At 47.5% G+C, this 16800-nt stretch overlaps 1 protein-coding gene across 1 annotated transcript; it reads right to left on the bottom strand.

The window, feature by feature from the left end:
• Positions 1-12401: 12401 nt before the first annotated feature.
• On the bottom strand, positions 12402-13328 carry LOC119291012 (chaperone protein dnaJ 11, chloroplastic-like). The gene has a single exon (XM_037569701.1). It carries the CDS (start codon positions 13181-13183, stop codon positions 12689-12691), a length of 495 nt encoding a protein of 164 aa, XP_037425598.1. The 5' UTR covers positions 13184-13328; the 3' UTR covers positions 12402-12688.
• Between the last annotated feature and the right edge of the window lie 3472 nt (positions 13329-16800).

The raw sequence follows: 16800 nt of genomic DNA, 5'->3' as shown, positions 1-16800 counted from the left end.
CTCCGGGATCCTCAGTTCTGCAGCCAAACTCATCCTCTTAAATCTATATTCATACTCACAGTTTTGGTTTTGCAAGTCATAGATCTGGGCTTGGAGGTGCTCGATTTTCTCTTGAAGCTTGAAGATAGTCTCCCCAATGATCTTGGCATCTAGCTTGTGGTTGTTGGTGAATTCCGCAATCATCATCTGGTTGGCATTGAGTCCTCGCTCCACCATCCCTTGGCACTTGAAAACTTGTTGCTCCATGGCTTCGAGCTTTGTCTCCACGCTTCCGGTACGCCTTGGTCCCTCCACATCGCGGATGTGCAGCACCCCCTCATGCATCTCAATGGTTTGAGGGTGTTGCAGCACCTCCGCAAGATAGGGGTTGATAACCCTCTCGAAAAACTTGTCCTTGGGAGCGCTTGGAGACATCATGGTGCCCTAGATCTGTCACAAAAACAGCTCGAAATGAAAACAGAGGATTTTTGCGTGATACGGTGGTCAAAACCTTCGAGAGATTATATAATGAATTTTTACCGACCAAAAGAAATAACGTGCAAGTAAACAGAGTCCGGGAGGCACAAGAGGTGTCCACAAGACAGGGGGCGCGCCCAGTAAGGGTGGGCGTGCCCTCCACCCTCGTGGAGGCCTCGTGTCCTTCCCGGATTACTTTTTGCATCCTAAAATTATTAGATATTCCAAAACGGAGAAAAATTGCCATTAGAATTGTTTTGGAGTTGGTTTACTTACCGTACCACATACCTATTCCTTTTTGGAGTCTGAAACATTCTGGAAAGTGTCCCTTATGTATTCCTCCGGGGTTACGGTTTCAATAATATTGGTTTCAACATTTATAGGATTACCTAAGATATAATGTTTGATTCTTTGTCTGTTCACCACCCTCGGACTTGTGCCTTCGAAGTTGTTGATTTTTGTGGCACCGGAACGATAGACCTCCTCGATAACGTAAGGACCTTCCCATTTAGAGAGAAGTTTTCCTGCAAAAAATCTTAAACAAGAGTTTAATAGCAACAAATAATCACCTACGTTAAACTCACACTTTTGTATTCTTTTGTCATGCCATCTTTTAACTTTTTCTTCGAACGGCTTGGCATTCTCATAGGCTTGGGTTCTCCATTCATCAAGTGAGCTAATGTCAAATAACCTCTTCTCACCGGCAAGTTTGAAATCATAGTTGAGCTCTTTAATAGCCCAATATGCTTTATGTTCAAGTTCGAGAGGTAAGTGACATGATTTCCCATAAACCATCTTATACGGAGACATACCCATAGGATTTTTATATGCAGTTCTATAGGCCCATAATGCATCATCAAGTTTCTTGGACCAATTCTTTCTAGATCTATTGACAGTCTTTTGCAAAATTAATTTGAGCTCTCTATTTCTCAACTCTACTTGACCACTAGACTGAGGGTGATAAGGAGATGCAATTCTATGATTAACATCATACTTAACAAGCATTTTACGAAAAGCACCATGAATAAAATGTGAACCACCATTAGTCATAAGATATCTAGGGACTCCAAACCTCGGAAAAATAACTTCTTTAAGCATCTTAATAGAGGTGTTATGATCAGCACTACTAGTTGGAATAGCTTCTACCCACTTAGTAACGTAATCAACAGCAACTAAAATATGTGTATATCCATTAGAGGCAGGAAAAGGTCCCATATAATCAAAGCCCCAAACATCAAATGGTTCAATAACAAGAGAATAATTCATAGGCATTTCTTGACGTCTACTAATATTACCAATTCTTTGACATTCATCACAAGACAAGACAAACTTACGAGCATCTTTGAAGAGAGTAGGCCAATAAAAACCGGATTGCAATACCTTATGTGCAGTTCTATCTCCAGCGTGGTGTCCTCCATATGGTTCGGAGTGACACTTGCGTAGGATCTGTTCCTGTTCATGCTCAGGTACACAACGTCTAATAACACCATCTACTCCTTCTTTATAAAGGTGTGGGTCGTCCCAGAAGTAATGTCTTAAATCATAAAAGAACTTCTTCTTTTGCTGGTATGTGAAACTAGGTGGTATAAATTTAGCAACAATATATTTAGCATAATCAGCATACCATGGAGCAGTACAAGAAGCATTAATGATCGCTAATTGTTCATCAGGAAAGCTATCATCAATAGGTAGTGGGTCATCAAGAACAATCTCTAACCTAGACAAGTTGTCTGCAACGGGTTCTCAGCTCCCTTTCTATCAATAATATGCAAATCAAATTCTTGGAGCAAGATAACCCATCTAATAAGTCTAGGCTTAGCATCTTTCTTTTCCATAAGATATTTCATAGCAGCATGATCAGTGTGAATAGTAACTTCAGAATCAACAATATAAGGTCTGAACTTATCACAAGAAAATACAACTGCTAAGAATTCTTTTTCAGTAGTAGCATTATTTCTCTGGGAAGTATCAAGAGTTATACTAGCATACTGGATAACATTCAATTTCTTATCAACTCTTTGCCCTAGAACAACACCTACAACATAATCACTAGCATCACTCATAATTTCAAAGGGTAAATTCCAATCAGGTGGCTGAACAATAGGTGCAGTGATCAAAGCTTTCTTAAGTATTTCAAAAGCTTCTACACAATCATCATCAAAGACAAAAGGAATATCTTTTTGCAATAAATTAGTCAGAGGCCTAGAGATTTTAGAAAAGTCCTTAATGAACCTCCTATAAAAACCGGCATGACCAAGGAAACTTCTTATACCTTTAATGTCCTTGGGACATGGCATCTTTTCAATAGCATCAACTTTAGCTTTATCAACTTCAATACCTCTTTCAAAAAAATTATGCCCCAAGACAATGCCTTCATTAACCATAAAGTGGCACTTTTCCCAATTCAAGATGAGACTAGTGTCTTCACATCTCTGCAATACTCGATCAAGCTTGCTCAAGCAATCATCAAAAGAGGATCCATAAACGGAGAAATCATCCATGAATACCTCACAAATCTTTTCATAAAAGTCAGAGAATATAGCCATCATGCATCTTTGAAAGGTAGCAGGTGCATTACATAAACCAAAAGGCATATGTCTATAAGCAAAAGTACCGAAAGGGCAAGTAAAAGTAGTTTTTGATTGATCCTCCGCTGACGCAGGTATTTGAGAGAAGCCAGAATAACCATCTAGAAAACAGAAATGTGTGTGTTTGGATAGTCTTTCTAGCATTTGATCAACAAAAGGTAAAGGGTAATGATCTTTCTTAGTAGCTTTATTTAATTTATGGAAATCAATTACCATCCTATAACCTGTAATAATTCTTTGCGGGATCAATTCATCTTTATCATTCGGAACGACAGTAATACCTCCCTTCTTAGGGACGCAATGGAAAGGGCTTACCCAATCACTATCAACAACGGACTAAATTATACCTGCCTCAAGGAGCTTTAGTATCTCCTTTCTTACCACTTCTTTCATCTTAGGATTTAACCGTCGTTGAGGATCTCTAACTGGTTTGGCATCTTTCTCCACTTTTATTTTATGTTGGCATAGAGTGGGACTAATGCCCTTAAGGTCATCCAGAGTATATCCAATAGCAGCACGGTGTTTCTTAAGAGTTTTCAACAATCTTTCCTCTTCTGAAAGGTTAGCACTAATAATAACAGGATATATCTTCTTTTATCGAGATAAGCATATTTAAGATTATCAGGTAAAGGTTTGAGATCAAACACGGGATCACTCTTGGGTGGAGGGGGATCCCCTAGGATTTCAACGGGCAAGTTGTGTTTCAGAATAGGACCCTGTTGAAGGAATACTTTATCTATTTCCCTTCTTTCATCCATAAACATAACATTTTCATGGTCTAGCAAATATTGTTCTAACGGATCAGTAGGAGGCACGGCAATAGAAGTAAGACCAATAATCTCATCCTTACTAGGTGATTCTTTATCACAAGGTTGTCTACGAAACTTAGCAAAATTAAACTCATGAGACATATCCCCTAAGCCAATTGTAACAATATCCTTTTCACAATCAATCCTAGCATTAACAGTATTCAAGAAGGGTCTACCAAATATAATGGGACAAAAGACATCCTGTGGGGAACCAAGAACAAGAAAATCAACAGGATATTTAACTTTCCCACACAAGACTTCTACATCTCTAACAATCCCAACTAGTGAAATAGTATCTCTATTGGCAAGCTTAATAGTAACATCAATACCTTCCAACTCAGCGGGTGTGATATCATGCATAATTTCTTTATATAAGGAAATAGGTATTGCACTAGCACTAGCACCCATATCACATAAGCCATGATAACAATGATCTCATATCTTAACAGAAATAACAGGCATGCCTATAACAGGTCTATGTATCTTAGCATCTGGTCTAGCAATATTAGCAGTTTCACCATAGAAATAAATAACATTCCCATCTATATTATCATCCAAGAGATCTTTAACCACATCAATACTAGGTTCAACTTTGATTTGCTCAGGGGGTGTATCAGTTCTAGTATTACTCTTACAAACAACAGTTGAAGCTTTAGCATGATCCTTTATCCTAACAGGAAAAGGTTGTTTCTCAACATAAGTAATAGGAACAATATGATCATTATAAGTGATAGTATTTTCTTCAACTGTAATAGGTGCAACTACTTTTACTTCAGTGGGAGGATTATATTTAAACCACTTCTCCTTAGGGAGATCAACATGAGCAGCAAAAGATTCACAAAAAGCAGCTACTATCTCAGAGTTAAGTCCATATTTAGCGCTAAATCCACGGAAAGCATCGGTATCCATAAAAGATTTAACACAATCAAACTTAGGTGTTATACATGACTCCTTACCATCATCGGAACCGGAATCTTCAGAGTTGCGTTTAATTCTTTCCAACAAGTCCCACTTGAATTCAATAGTCTTCAGCATATAAGAACCAAAACAGGAAGTATCAAGCATGGTGCGATCATTGAGAGAAAGCCGAGCATAAATTTTTTGAATAATCATATCTCTTGAGAGCTCATGATTTTGGCATGAATATAACATTGACTTAAGCCTCCCCCAAGCTTGAGCGATGCTTTCTCCTTCGCAAGGCCAAAAATTATATATGTAATTACGATCACGATGAACAAGATGCATAGGGTAGAACTTCTGGTGAAATTCCAACTTCAATCGTTTATAGTTCCAAGATCCCGTATCATCACATAGCCTATACCATGTCAATGCGTCTCCCATCAAAGATAAAGGGAAGACCTTCCTCTTAACAACATCATCGGGAATACCTGCAAGCTTAAATAATCCACAAACTTCATCCACAAAGATAAGGTGTAAATCGGGATGCAATGTTCCATCTCCTGCAAAGGGATTAGCTAGCAGTTTCTCTATCATACCCGAAGGACTCTCCAAGTAAATATTTTCAGTAGGTTCGGTAGCTTGAGGAGCAACTCTTTGCTCTACTGGTCAGGGCGAAGATACCCCGAACAAGCCCCTCAAAGGATTAGTTTCCATAGTAACAAGTGACAGAAAATTTTAGCACACTATATAAATGTTTCCTTACCAAGTTCCACTCACCAAAGACGCTTCACTCCCCGGCAATGGCGCCAGAAAAGAGTCTTGATGACCCACAAGTATAGGGGATCTATCGTAGTCCTTTTGATAAGTAAGAGTGTCGAACCCAACGAGGATCAGGAGGAAATAACAAGCGATTTTCAGTAAGGTATTCTCTGCAAGCACTGAAATTGTAGGTAACAGATAGTTTTGTGATAAGATAATTTGTAACGGGTAACAAGCAATGAAAGTAAATAAAGTGCAGCAAGGTGGCCCAATCCTTTTTGTAGCAAAGGACAAGCCTGGACAATTTCTTATAATGAGAAAAGCGCTCCCGAGGACACATGGGAATTATCGTCAAGCTAGTTTTCATCACGCTCATATGATTCGCGTTCGGTACTTTGATAATTTGATATGTGGGTGGACCGGTGCTTGGGTACTGCCCTTTCTTGGACAAGCATCCCACTTATGATTAACCACTATTGCAAGCATCCGCAACTACAAAAGAAGTATTAAGGTAAACCTAACCATAGCATGAAACTAGTGGATCCAAATCAGCCCCTTACGAAGCAACGTATAAACTAGGGTTTAAGCTTCTGTCACTCTAGCAACCCATCATCTACTTATTACTTCCCAATGCCTTCCTCTAGGCCCAAATTATGGTGAAGTTTCATGTAGTCGACGTTCACATAACACCACTAGAGGAGAGACAACATACATCTCATCAAAATATCGAACGAATACCAAATTCACATGACTACTAATAGTAGGACTTCACCCATGTCCTCAGGAACAAACATAACTACTCACAAAGCATATTCATGTTCATGATCAGAGGAGTATTAATATGCATTAAGGATCTGAACATATGATCTTCCACCAAGTAAACCAATTAGCATCAACTACAAGGAGTAATCAACACTACTAGCAACCCACAGTACCAATTTGTGGTTTTGATACAAGATTGGATACAAGAGATGAACTAGGGTTTTGATAGGAGATGGTGCTGATGAAGATGTTGATGGAGATTGACCCCCTCCCGATGAGAGGATCGTTGGCAATGACGATGGTGATGATTTCCCCCTCCCGGAGGGAAGTTTCCCCGGAAGAACAGCTCCACCGGAGCCCTAGATTGGTTCCGCCAAGGTTCCGCCTCGTGGGGGCGGAGTTTCGTCCCGTAAGCTTGCTTATGATTTTTTCCAGGGTAAAAGCCTTCATATAGCAGAAGATGGGCACCGGAGGGCCACCAAGGGGCCCAGGAGACAGGGGCGCGCCCAGTAAGGGGGGCGCCCCCCACCCTCCTGGCCAGGGTGTGGGCCCCCTTTGGTATTTTCTTCGCTCAATAATTCTTATTAATTCCAAAAATGACTTCCGTGGAGTTTCAGGATTTTTGGAGCTGTGCAGAATAGGTTTCCAATATTTGCTCATTTTCCAGCTGCCGGCATTCTCCCTCTTCATGATAAACCTTGTAAAATAAGAGATAATAGCCATAAAAATTGAGACATAATGTGTAATAACAGCCCATAATGCAATAAATATTGATATAAAAGCATGATGCAAAATTGACGTATCATTGGTCTTCGACTGCCAAAGGCACTGGTGATGACGCTGTCGTGGGCTCCACGGTGACCTTCGTCCTGCCACTCTGCTGGTCTTGGTCTTGTTGCACCGATATGGTAACCTTTGCTTGATGCCTCGATACTCCGCGCTGCGCTTGCCCCCTTTGCACCATAGAGGAAATAAGGACACTGCACAGGCTTGCGCCCGCCTGGTCTTGATCGTCATGGCTTGCATCACGAGGACCTCGCGAGGTACTCCTTGCCTTGATCTCTCTTCCTCCTCGCGAGCCTGCCTGGTGAGGCCGCCCCCGAGGAAGCCTTGCGTCGTCTGCCCTGCGAGGCTTGGCCCCTCGCGAGGGTCTTGAGCTTGGGTTGATGAAGAAGAGCCATACTGAGCCACTGCTTGAGCCACGCCGCAGGCCGCAGGCAGGCAGGTCTGGGGACCCCATTCCCAGAATGCTGACATGAACTTCGAGGGTGGTTCCTCCTACGTTCACCTTGATGATTACATCGGGTGGAATCCACCGAGGGTGATTCTTCGGGGTTTCCCCCTGGTGTTTGGACACATGGATACTTGGACTTTACAATTGTTACTTGCAGAGGCGGGTCGACCTTGAGGGGTACCCGTGAGTGATGTGGAGACGGGTTGACCTAGAGGGTACCCGAGACTTGAATACAAGGCGTGGTCGGGCATTCTTAGCCCTTGCCGCAAGTCCTCGAGACGGGGCGACGGGGTCACATCTTTCGCGAGTCTCTGCTCGTGGCCGCACTACCAACACACTAACGGTTTGGATATTTGATCCGAGGGGCCTCTGGCCTGATAGCACTAACCACCACGCATGAATAAGTATGGGCACTCTGCATCGTACGTATCAGCTGAAAGCTCACTGACGTCAGCGATGGAGCGGCGCGCACCGGGTTGGATTACGTAAGCACCTGCTTTATTTAAAGGTTGCCAAGTTTGCTCACCGGCCACCCTCGCAACACGCAGGATTGCAAAGGGCGATTGGCCCATAACCCCTTCGCATTTAGGATGTAGACCGGCGTGCTGGCCTCTCTGTTGAGCCTAGGTAGGACTATGGTGTGTTGATCGGCCGAGGCCAGTCATGACCTGATGGTATGTCCGGCTGGAGTTGATCGAGCGTGTTGGGTAAGTTGGTGCACCCAAACATCTATCGATAGCTTGTCCTACGGTAACGGGCACTCGGAGTTGTATCCCGATCGATACAACTAGAACTGGATACTGAATGTTGAGGCATGTAATGGAAATGATGGCTCCGGGATTGTTTCCTCGCAGGGAGTCGAGGAAGTGATCTTTGGGCGCTAATGTTACAACATGTTTGCTAAATATAAACTGCTATTCTATACTCTTCTGAATGCTGCAAGATGCTTGGAGCTGCTTGAAGATGATAGTCTTTGATAGGCTAGGGTTTCCCCTTCTCTTTTGGCATTCTGCAGTTCAGTCCACAGATACTAACCATTTCATTGATACCGATGCATATGTAGTGTAGATCCTTGCTTGCGAGTACTTTGGATGAGTACTCACGGTTGCTTTCCTTCCCTTTTTCCACCTCTTTCCATTCTTATCGGATGCTGGAACCAGATGGTGGAGCCCAAGATCCAGACGCCACCGCCAACGACTACTACTACCCCGAGGGTGCCTACTACCACGTGACGGACGTCGACGACCAGGAGTAGTTAGGAGGCTCCCAGGCAGGAGGCCTTGCCTTTTTGATCGATGTTGCTTTTGTGCTAGCCTTCTTAAGGCAAACTTGTTTAACTTATATCTGTACTCAGATATTGTTGCTTCCGCTGACTCGTTTGTATTCGTGCTGATGTATTCGAGCCCTCGAGGCCTCTGTCTTGTAATATGAAGCTTGTATTATTTTAATTCGTGTCTAGAGTTGTGTTGTGATATTTTCCCGTGAGTCCCTGATCTTGATCGTACACATTTACGTGTATGATTACTTACGATTGAATCGGGGGCGTCACATTGAGCCACCCCCGTTGCATGACACCATCAAATGCGCTCGGTCACTTGGTGCCCCAGTCTCAGTTGCTCCTCGCTAAACTTAGGTAGTCAGGTCATCAGGCAATCACCACGTCATCGGAAAGTTGCGCCCCCAGCCCCCGAGGCATCCGTCCTTTCACCACTTCAGCGAGACAACAAAGTACCCCCCCCCCCTCATTCGTAAATATAAGTCCTTTTAAAGATTTTAATATGGACTATATATGGATGTATATAGACATAGTTTAGAGTGTAGATTCACTCATTTTGCTCCATATGTAGTCCGTATTAGAATCTCTAAAAAGACATATATTTAGGAACGGATGGAGTAGATATGATGCCATTGGTTATTGCTTATATACTATTGATTGATGCTATTAAATTATGGAATTGCTTCATGCTTATATGCAATTGACTTTATTGCTTCCTCGCAAAACATATTGACTTTATTGCTTATATAATTAAAGTAGACTATTGTGAGACTTGAACTGACCTATGCTTATGTTATTCTTTTGCCATATATTGTATGATGCTTGGATTAGGTAGATTCTTTTGAAGTGTGCACACACTCCATTTTATCCTTGGGTCCGCCACAACCTGGCAGTACTACAAGAGTGTCTAGGACAAAGCGCTCCGTGAGGCTCAACCAACAGTCGAGGCCACGGACCTCCCTGCGAGACGGAAGTTGCCATGGCAGGAGCAGAAATCACTGTCATGGATGGCTACAAAAATGTAGTTGTCTTCTGCATCCACGAAGCCCAATGATACGTAGAGTGTGTCAAAGCGCAAGTGGATGCAACTAAAGCCTCCCCTCCTATGAGCTATAAGGTCATTTCCAATCGCAGGAAGCCGGCGAAATAAAATCGTGTTTCAATTTCTTGATTTAGGTCAATTTTAATTTCTTGTTCTAGGTTAATTAGAATTTGGTTGAGTGATGTTGAAATCGAAGTTCAGCCAATGAAAGTTGCAATATTTGGTGGTATGCGATGACGCGTGTCAGGTAGTTCGTTCGGTGATCCTTCGTGACGCGAACCTTGCCTAGTTTCTTCGTGGTTCATCGTTAGAGTCAGAGTTGCGCTGTCTAGTGTGGATTGTATGGAGTGTTGTGATGCGGCTGTTAGGGCTGTTTTTTTTCTTTGATCTTCGGATCTTCTGGTCCTAGGACCTTCATCATCTTGTTGTTTTCCACTGCTCTCTGCTATTATCAATGAATGCCAGCGACGCTGGATCTTTCAAAAAAAAGTTGCAATATTTCAACGCAATGTAAACATAGAGCAATTTCACCGTGTGAAGAGAGAACATAGACGTTAATGGGTGGGTCCACAAAAATATGAAGCATTTGGGTTATGGCAAATCTAAGGTTGCATACAGTCTCCGCAACCTTCCAAAAAATATTGGTGTGTGCTCTAAAATGGTTTTGGAGCTTGTGAAGACTATGCATCCGCTATAGTACATGCATCTATATCCGCGGTCAACAAATCAGTCCCCTCAAATGCCCATGGACGCGCTCGGCAGTGCCCAGGCACGCCTCATATGTTTACTCTTATAACCACGACCCTCGTATCTGAAACCTCAAACACATGCAACCCCATGCAATGGTACGTACATAACATGATGAAAGACGCTTAATTTATTGTACATAACATGGCGAAAGATGCTTAATTCATCCTCTACAGATGAATCATAGTTCATTGCCAGACAAAAGGATTAGAATTCATAGGCGGGCAACAGAAATTCATACTATAAACGACTAAAAACATAAATAAATCATAGATAAACGGAGAAGGGTGGAGGGAATCATCATTTCCTCGCCGCCCCTTCCCCTTGCTGTTGCCGGTACTGCACTGCCCCTCCGTGTATGACTTGGCGTGCAGTGGTGCGTCGTCGTCGGAGCTGGAGCTAGAGCTGCCTGTCAGGTTGGAGTCGCCGGAGCGCCTTTGCCCCGACAACCTCCTTAGCAAGTAGTCATGCTCCCTCGCATGCCGGGCCTCCCTCGCCTTGGCCGTCGCCTCCTTGGATGCCTCGCGTTCTGACAGCTCGATGGCGAGCCGGTGTGCGTTGTCATTTTTGCCGTGGAGCCTCCGTGCATCTCTTTCCACCATCATGAGGGAGCGGTGGAGGATCGATGTGATGAACGTGACCTCAGGATCCACCACGCGCTTGCGCGTGCCTGGCGCGCGGCCAATGTCTTCCCAGTCGCCACCCTCTTCCTCGCCCGCTGCCGCTTGCGGCGGGCCGCCCATGCCTCAGATTCACACGTCCTCACCAGCGCCACGGGCACAAGGACCCACCGATGTCCGGGTGCCCCTTCCGAAGCAGATTGAACCCATGGTGGAGGACTGCGTACTTGGACGGCCGAGGAAGCGGGTGCGAAGCAGCCCGAGCTACGCGATAGGCGGGATGGCCCGACGACGTCGCCATCGCTGTGTCCGAGGGCGACCGGCACTGCAGAACCCGAGCTGGAGCTGCCGATGCCACCTTGTTCGAGCAGCAAACGCCTCAAAGCAATGCAGAGGGCAACCTCCTCCACATCGTCGGGCTCTGCATCGCACAACAGGCTCGGCCAGTCGTCGGAGCCACTCGATCTGCCACTGGTGTCGATGTTGCTATCGTCGCTGGCCATCGAACAGAATCGAAGGGAACTCGAAGTGGAGTGGACGGAGAAGGGAGTGGAGTGGACTAACAGATTGGACTTCGGTCTAGACCTCTAAGATTCTCCGGATGAGGATATTTGTGGGGGCGAGGGTGGGCCAGGCTAGGCTAATCGGATGTGGTGGACTCACCCGAGCGCTCGGGCCGCCTCATATCCGTTCAAGATTTGGGCTTGATATACGGGGTGCCGGACAGTCCGGGCGTTTGTGGGTCGATATTTTTTGACCGATGCGTCTGCCCGAGCGTCTGGCCGTTTTGAGCTGCCTTGCTGTAGATGCTCTAGTTCTGCCAAACATTGTAGCTAGATTTAGGTACATCTTCATGACGGACAGCGACAGTAGCTAGATTCTGCCGTCCTGTAGTCACGAACGAACGAAACCAAATTGGAGCAAAGCATCTATTCATTCAAGTCCCTCTCGGCTCTTGCGACGACTTGGAGTCTTGCCAGTGGATGATTCAGCACCAGCAGTTCCTTTCTCTCAAAGAAAACCGGGAGTGCTTTGAAGCATTCAGACTCCACAGACCGCAGCCCCCCAGGTCCGCACCAGCCACCAGGCACGCGAGAAGAAAAGTACGCCAAGATCACCATCCGGCCCTCAGCATCTCCAGGAGTCCAGCTCATTATGATTTAACAAATCCTACTGTCAGATCACCACATCAAGCCGAACATGCATGATAGACTTCAAAATAGACGGACGTCACACACGCCATACATTGATCTTTTGTTTTTCTATATACAAGCCAGAGCGAAGCGTGCGACTAATTGTACGTTGCGCTAACAACAGAGTACGTACTACAGTTTATTCTAGAAGCGTAGTGACCCGGCCACCACTGCAAGTGAGCCTAGTGGCCGCGGTAACCTTTGCATTTCTAACCGCCCGGGAAACCAGCCGGAGGCCACTCCGGCCGAAAACGTCAGCGACCTTCGTGACGCGTTAGTCGGGGCGGATGGTGGGCAGTCGATCACCAGCACTGGTCAGTCTCCCAGGTGCGGCGACGGCACCCGGGGAACGACGGCGAGCGGGCGAGGTTCGGGGCGCTGCGGCGGCCGACGGCGGAGGGGATCATGATCATGCGGCGGTCGTAGTCGGCGCGCTTGCTGGGGTCGGAGAGCGTGCTGTAGGCGGCGTGCACCCGTATGAAGTCGTCGGCGGGGTGCGGGGACACGTCCGGGTGGACGGCGCGCGCCAGGCGGCGGTACGCGGCCTTGATCTCCCCGTCGCTCGCGCCGGCGTCGAGGCCGAGCACGTCGTACAAGCAGGAGGAGGCGCCGCGTCCCGGGGCGGCGACGGCGGAGCAGGATAAGGTGGCGGGGCGGGCGAACGGGGCCGAGAGCAGCGGCGGCGGCGCCTGGGCGGCCGGCGAGGCAGGCGGCGACGGGGAGAATGAGGCCGGGCGGGAGAAGGAGGCGGAGCGGGAGAAGAAACCGGAGGAGAGAGTGGGGCGCGGGGAGATCATGGTGGCGAGGCTCGGTTCGGTTCGGATGCGCAGAGGAGCCGAGGCTGCTATTTAACGCCGGACGAGGAGGCAATCACCAATCAGACGAGGCATTTGAGGGGGATTGGCTTTGGCTATTCGTTAACGCCGGCCGAGGCTCGCGTTGCGTTGAGGTTGTCCGTTTGGCTGCGCGTTGTTTCGTCAACGATTCTCCCTGGGCTGCTCCCATTGGCTGCAGCCGTGCAGCGCAACTCGAGGGTGTGTCATGTGCCTCTGGTCGACTAGTTGATTTTTGTTGCCATCAACACCTCGTTATTGGGTTAGCGCGAATCTCAAGTCTGCAACTGTGACGAGTTTCATTTGAAGCAGTCGTTCACGGTGCCGATTTAGTTTGCAGGCATGATTCATCGTGACAACGACATAGTACACAAATAGTGCCGGCTGCTGGCTGCATGTACATGTCAATGTCACGTAAGGGCCGACATCTGTACACCAGTTTGTACTAAAAAAATATCAAGTTCTAATATTAAGTTTTCGTAGAAAGTTGAAATATGAAGGTTGGGAACTTGAGAAAAGCATAACTAGCTGTCAGTTTTACATGTTCATTTCCTGTACCCTTATCTGAGTACATCATCATACATGAAGTTTGAGAAAACCTTAAGGCCAACAACAACACTAGACCCCAAACGGAAGCAAACATTTGTCCGTTTGGATAGCGAAACGATAGGCGTCCGGAGAGAGGACGGTTGGGGGACACATCTGCACCCAACGCGACAGGACCAAAATGGACGAACTATTCCCTCCACCTCTAGGACCAGCCTTCCTCTCTCCCGCACTGCGTTGTTGCCGCTCATGTCCACCTGCCTCCCTGGCGGGGCCAGCGGTGTGCTCAACCTCGACGTCGCCGCCGTGAAGAGGCTCTCGGGTCGACCTGCCGAGCTCGTTGTGATCGTGCACGCGGGCCAGTCGAAGGGGAGCACGAGCACCGGCTGTCGCGTGGGCGCTAACCGCACCCTAGGGAAGGTTTATGTGGCCGTCGACGTGGTCCAGCCCGAGGTCAAGGTGCGCGACGCCGCGCGAATGGATGGGCGCCCCGCCCGAGGCGTCCATGCGTGAAGTGGGTCGCTGATATGTGGGCCAGGGGTGGACACAAGAGGACAGGAGGGGGCGAGAAGAGCGTCCGTTTTTTACGTCCAGGCGCATATGTGGGCCAAATTTGGTCCACATTTGGGGTCGGGCCGAACAAAAAAGACAAGTGGACAACTTTGTGTGTTTGGGTACTCCCGTTAGGCAATGTTTCGCCCCAAACGGACGTGGCCGAACGATTTTGGGTCGTGCATTGGAGTTGGCCTAAGGGAATCTCCAACCGGACCCTCAAACCGCCCGCATATGTCTGTACCGCGTGGTCAGTATGTGTTGTGTCATTCAACATGGACCTGTATCGGTCCGTCGGGCGGTTCAGATGCACTTTTTCCCCGTAAACCGGAGACAAAGTGGGGGATATGCGGGCGTTCGGACTGCTACGACGTCCGCGTCCGACCGCCCTTGCCCACCCGAAATGCCCACCCTCCCCTCCCGCGCTTTCCATCCAACACTTGCGCCGCATTCATGCCGACCCAGAGCATGCAGCGGCCGACATTGATGTCGAACAACGTGACCGGACGTGAAGGCGGCGCTGACGAACGCGACCTCTCAGGCATCGCCACTTTAATGCTGACGCCGCGTCCCGAGAAACCAACTCCATCCGCTGCGCCGCATTGAAGCAGGCCGACCGCTCGTTCGCCTGGCCTAGATGCGGCTACATAAGTCGTGCTCCGGCGATGCACATCCACACCTCCTCCTCACTAATCCCCACCTCCTCTCTATGCCCATATTCTACCTCTCCGAGCCCCTCCCCCTACAGTGGCGATGTCGAAGTCATGGTGTTCTGTGTCGCAGGCAGTGAGGGAGGGAGTTCATCATCCGATGGATTTTGGCGTCGCCGCCCACACTCTACGGGCCCCTCGACATCCACGACAGTCGACTCCTCCAGCAAGAAGGAGATCGTCATATCCTCTAGCGACGAGGAGGACCATAAGCCACGGCAGTAGCCGGAGTAGCAATCATGCCTCCTCGTGGAGGCTGCTCTAACGAACGAAGAATTCATCGTCATATGGGCCCGACACCACCGTCGCCGGTGCGGGTCTAGGAGGAGCCACGGTCCCCACAGCACTACTGCATGAAGCTGAAGCCGGTGTCCCCACCCCGGCGGGTCAAGGAGGAGCCCACCTCCCCTCCCTCGCGCAGCCGCAATGTCTAGATTGGATGCCGCGTCAAGGACAAACCCACATTGCCACCGGCGCACAGCCAGTACGTGCGCATTAATGGGTCCACTACATCCACAAACCATCAAGGAGGATCTGTCGCCGGTGACAAGGAAGGTGCGCGGCCGCATCTGCTGTTACCGAGGAGGCGGCGGTGTCGGCGGTCCCTCAAGCTTGAGGGTCGTCGCCTTAGAGGAGGAGTGCACGGTGCGGCAGCGGGCGTTGTACGACCGGCCAACACCGCACGTCAGTCCTCGCTCGCCAAGACCGACATGGCGCCAGAATGGGGCCGCGACGACGCGGACCTCGTAGTCGCATGGGCCCACTACCACTCCATCACCACTAGTGAGATAGACACCAACCACCGCTGCCTCGACAACGAGATCGCCAAGTATGGCGAGGAGTGGTTGATACATCTCCAACATATCTATAATTTATCAAGTATTCATGTCATGTTTACAACAACTTTATATGGTTTTGGTATAATTTGAATGGAACTAACCCGGACTGACGTTGTTTTCAGCAGAACTACCGTGGTGTTGTTTCTTGTGCGCAAATAAAAGTTCTCCAAATGCAGGGAAACTTTTTGACGTTTTTTCTGGAAGGAAAGAGACCTAGGAAACTTCAAGGGAGTAACAGAAGACCCACAGGGGGGCCACAAGCCACCTAGGCGCGCCCAGGGGGTGGGCGCGCCCTGGTAACCTGTGGGCCCCCTGTGGCACCTCCTGACATGAGACCGACGCTAAAAATTCCTATATATTCATAAACCTCTAGAAATAACCTTAGAACCTCGACTCCGCCGCCGCAAGCCTCTGTACCTACATGATCTCATCAACAGAGGCCATCTTCATCATCCCGGCAGTCTCCATGACGAGGAGGGAGTAGTTCACTTTCGGGGATGAGGGTATGTACCGGTAGCTATGTGTTTGATCTCTCTCTCTCTCTCTCGTGTTCTTGATTTGGCACGATCTTGATGTATCACGAGCTTTGTTAATATAGTTGGATAATATGGTGTTTTCCCCTCTCTATCTTGTTATGAGGAATTGAGTTTTTTTACCTTTGAAGTTTCACTATTATCGGATTGGATACTTTTATGGATTTGAGAACACTTGATGTATGTCTTGCATGTGGATACCCGAGGTGACAATGGGGTGTTCTATTGATTCACTTGATATATGTTTTGGTACTTAACTTGCGGATTATCGTGACATTAGGGTAATATATGCATAAGGGTTGATGCATCTTTTCGTCCTACTTTCTCCGGTAGATATCTTGGGGCACTCTTTGAAGTTCTTTGTGTTGGATTGAATATTAGGAATCTGAAGTTGTTTGATG

This window comes from Triticum dicoccoides, chromosome 4B, assembly GCF_002162155.2.
Source record: "Triticum dicoccoides isolate Atlit2015 ecotype Zavitan chromosome 4B, WEW_v2.0, whole genome shotgun sequence".
NCBI classification, from domain to species: domain Eukaryota; kingdom Viridiplantae; phylum Streptophyta; class Magnoliopsida; order Poales; family Poaceae; genus Triticum; species Triticum dicoccoides.
This window is presented reverse-complemented; position numbering and strand designations above follow the sequence as displayed.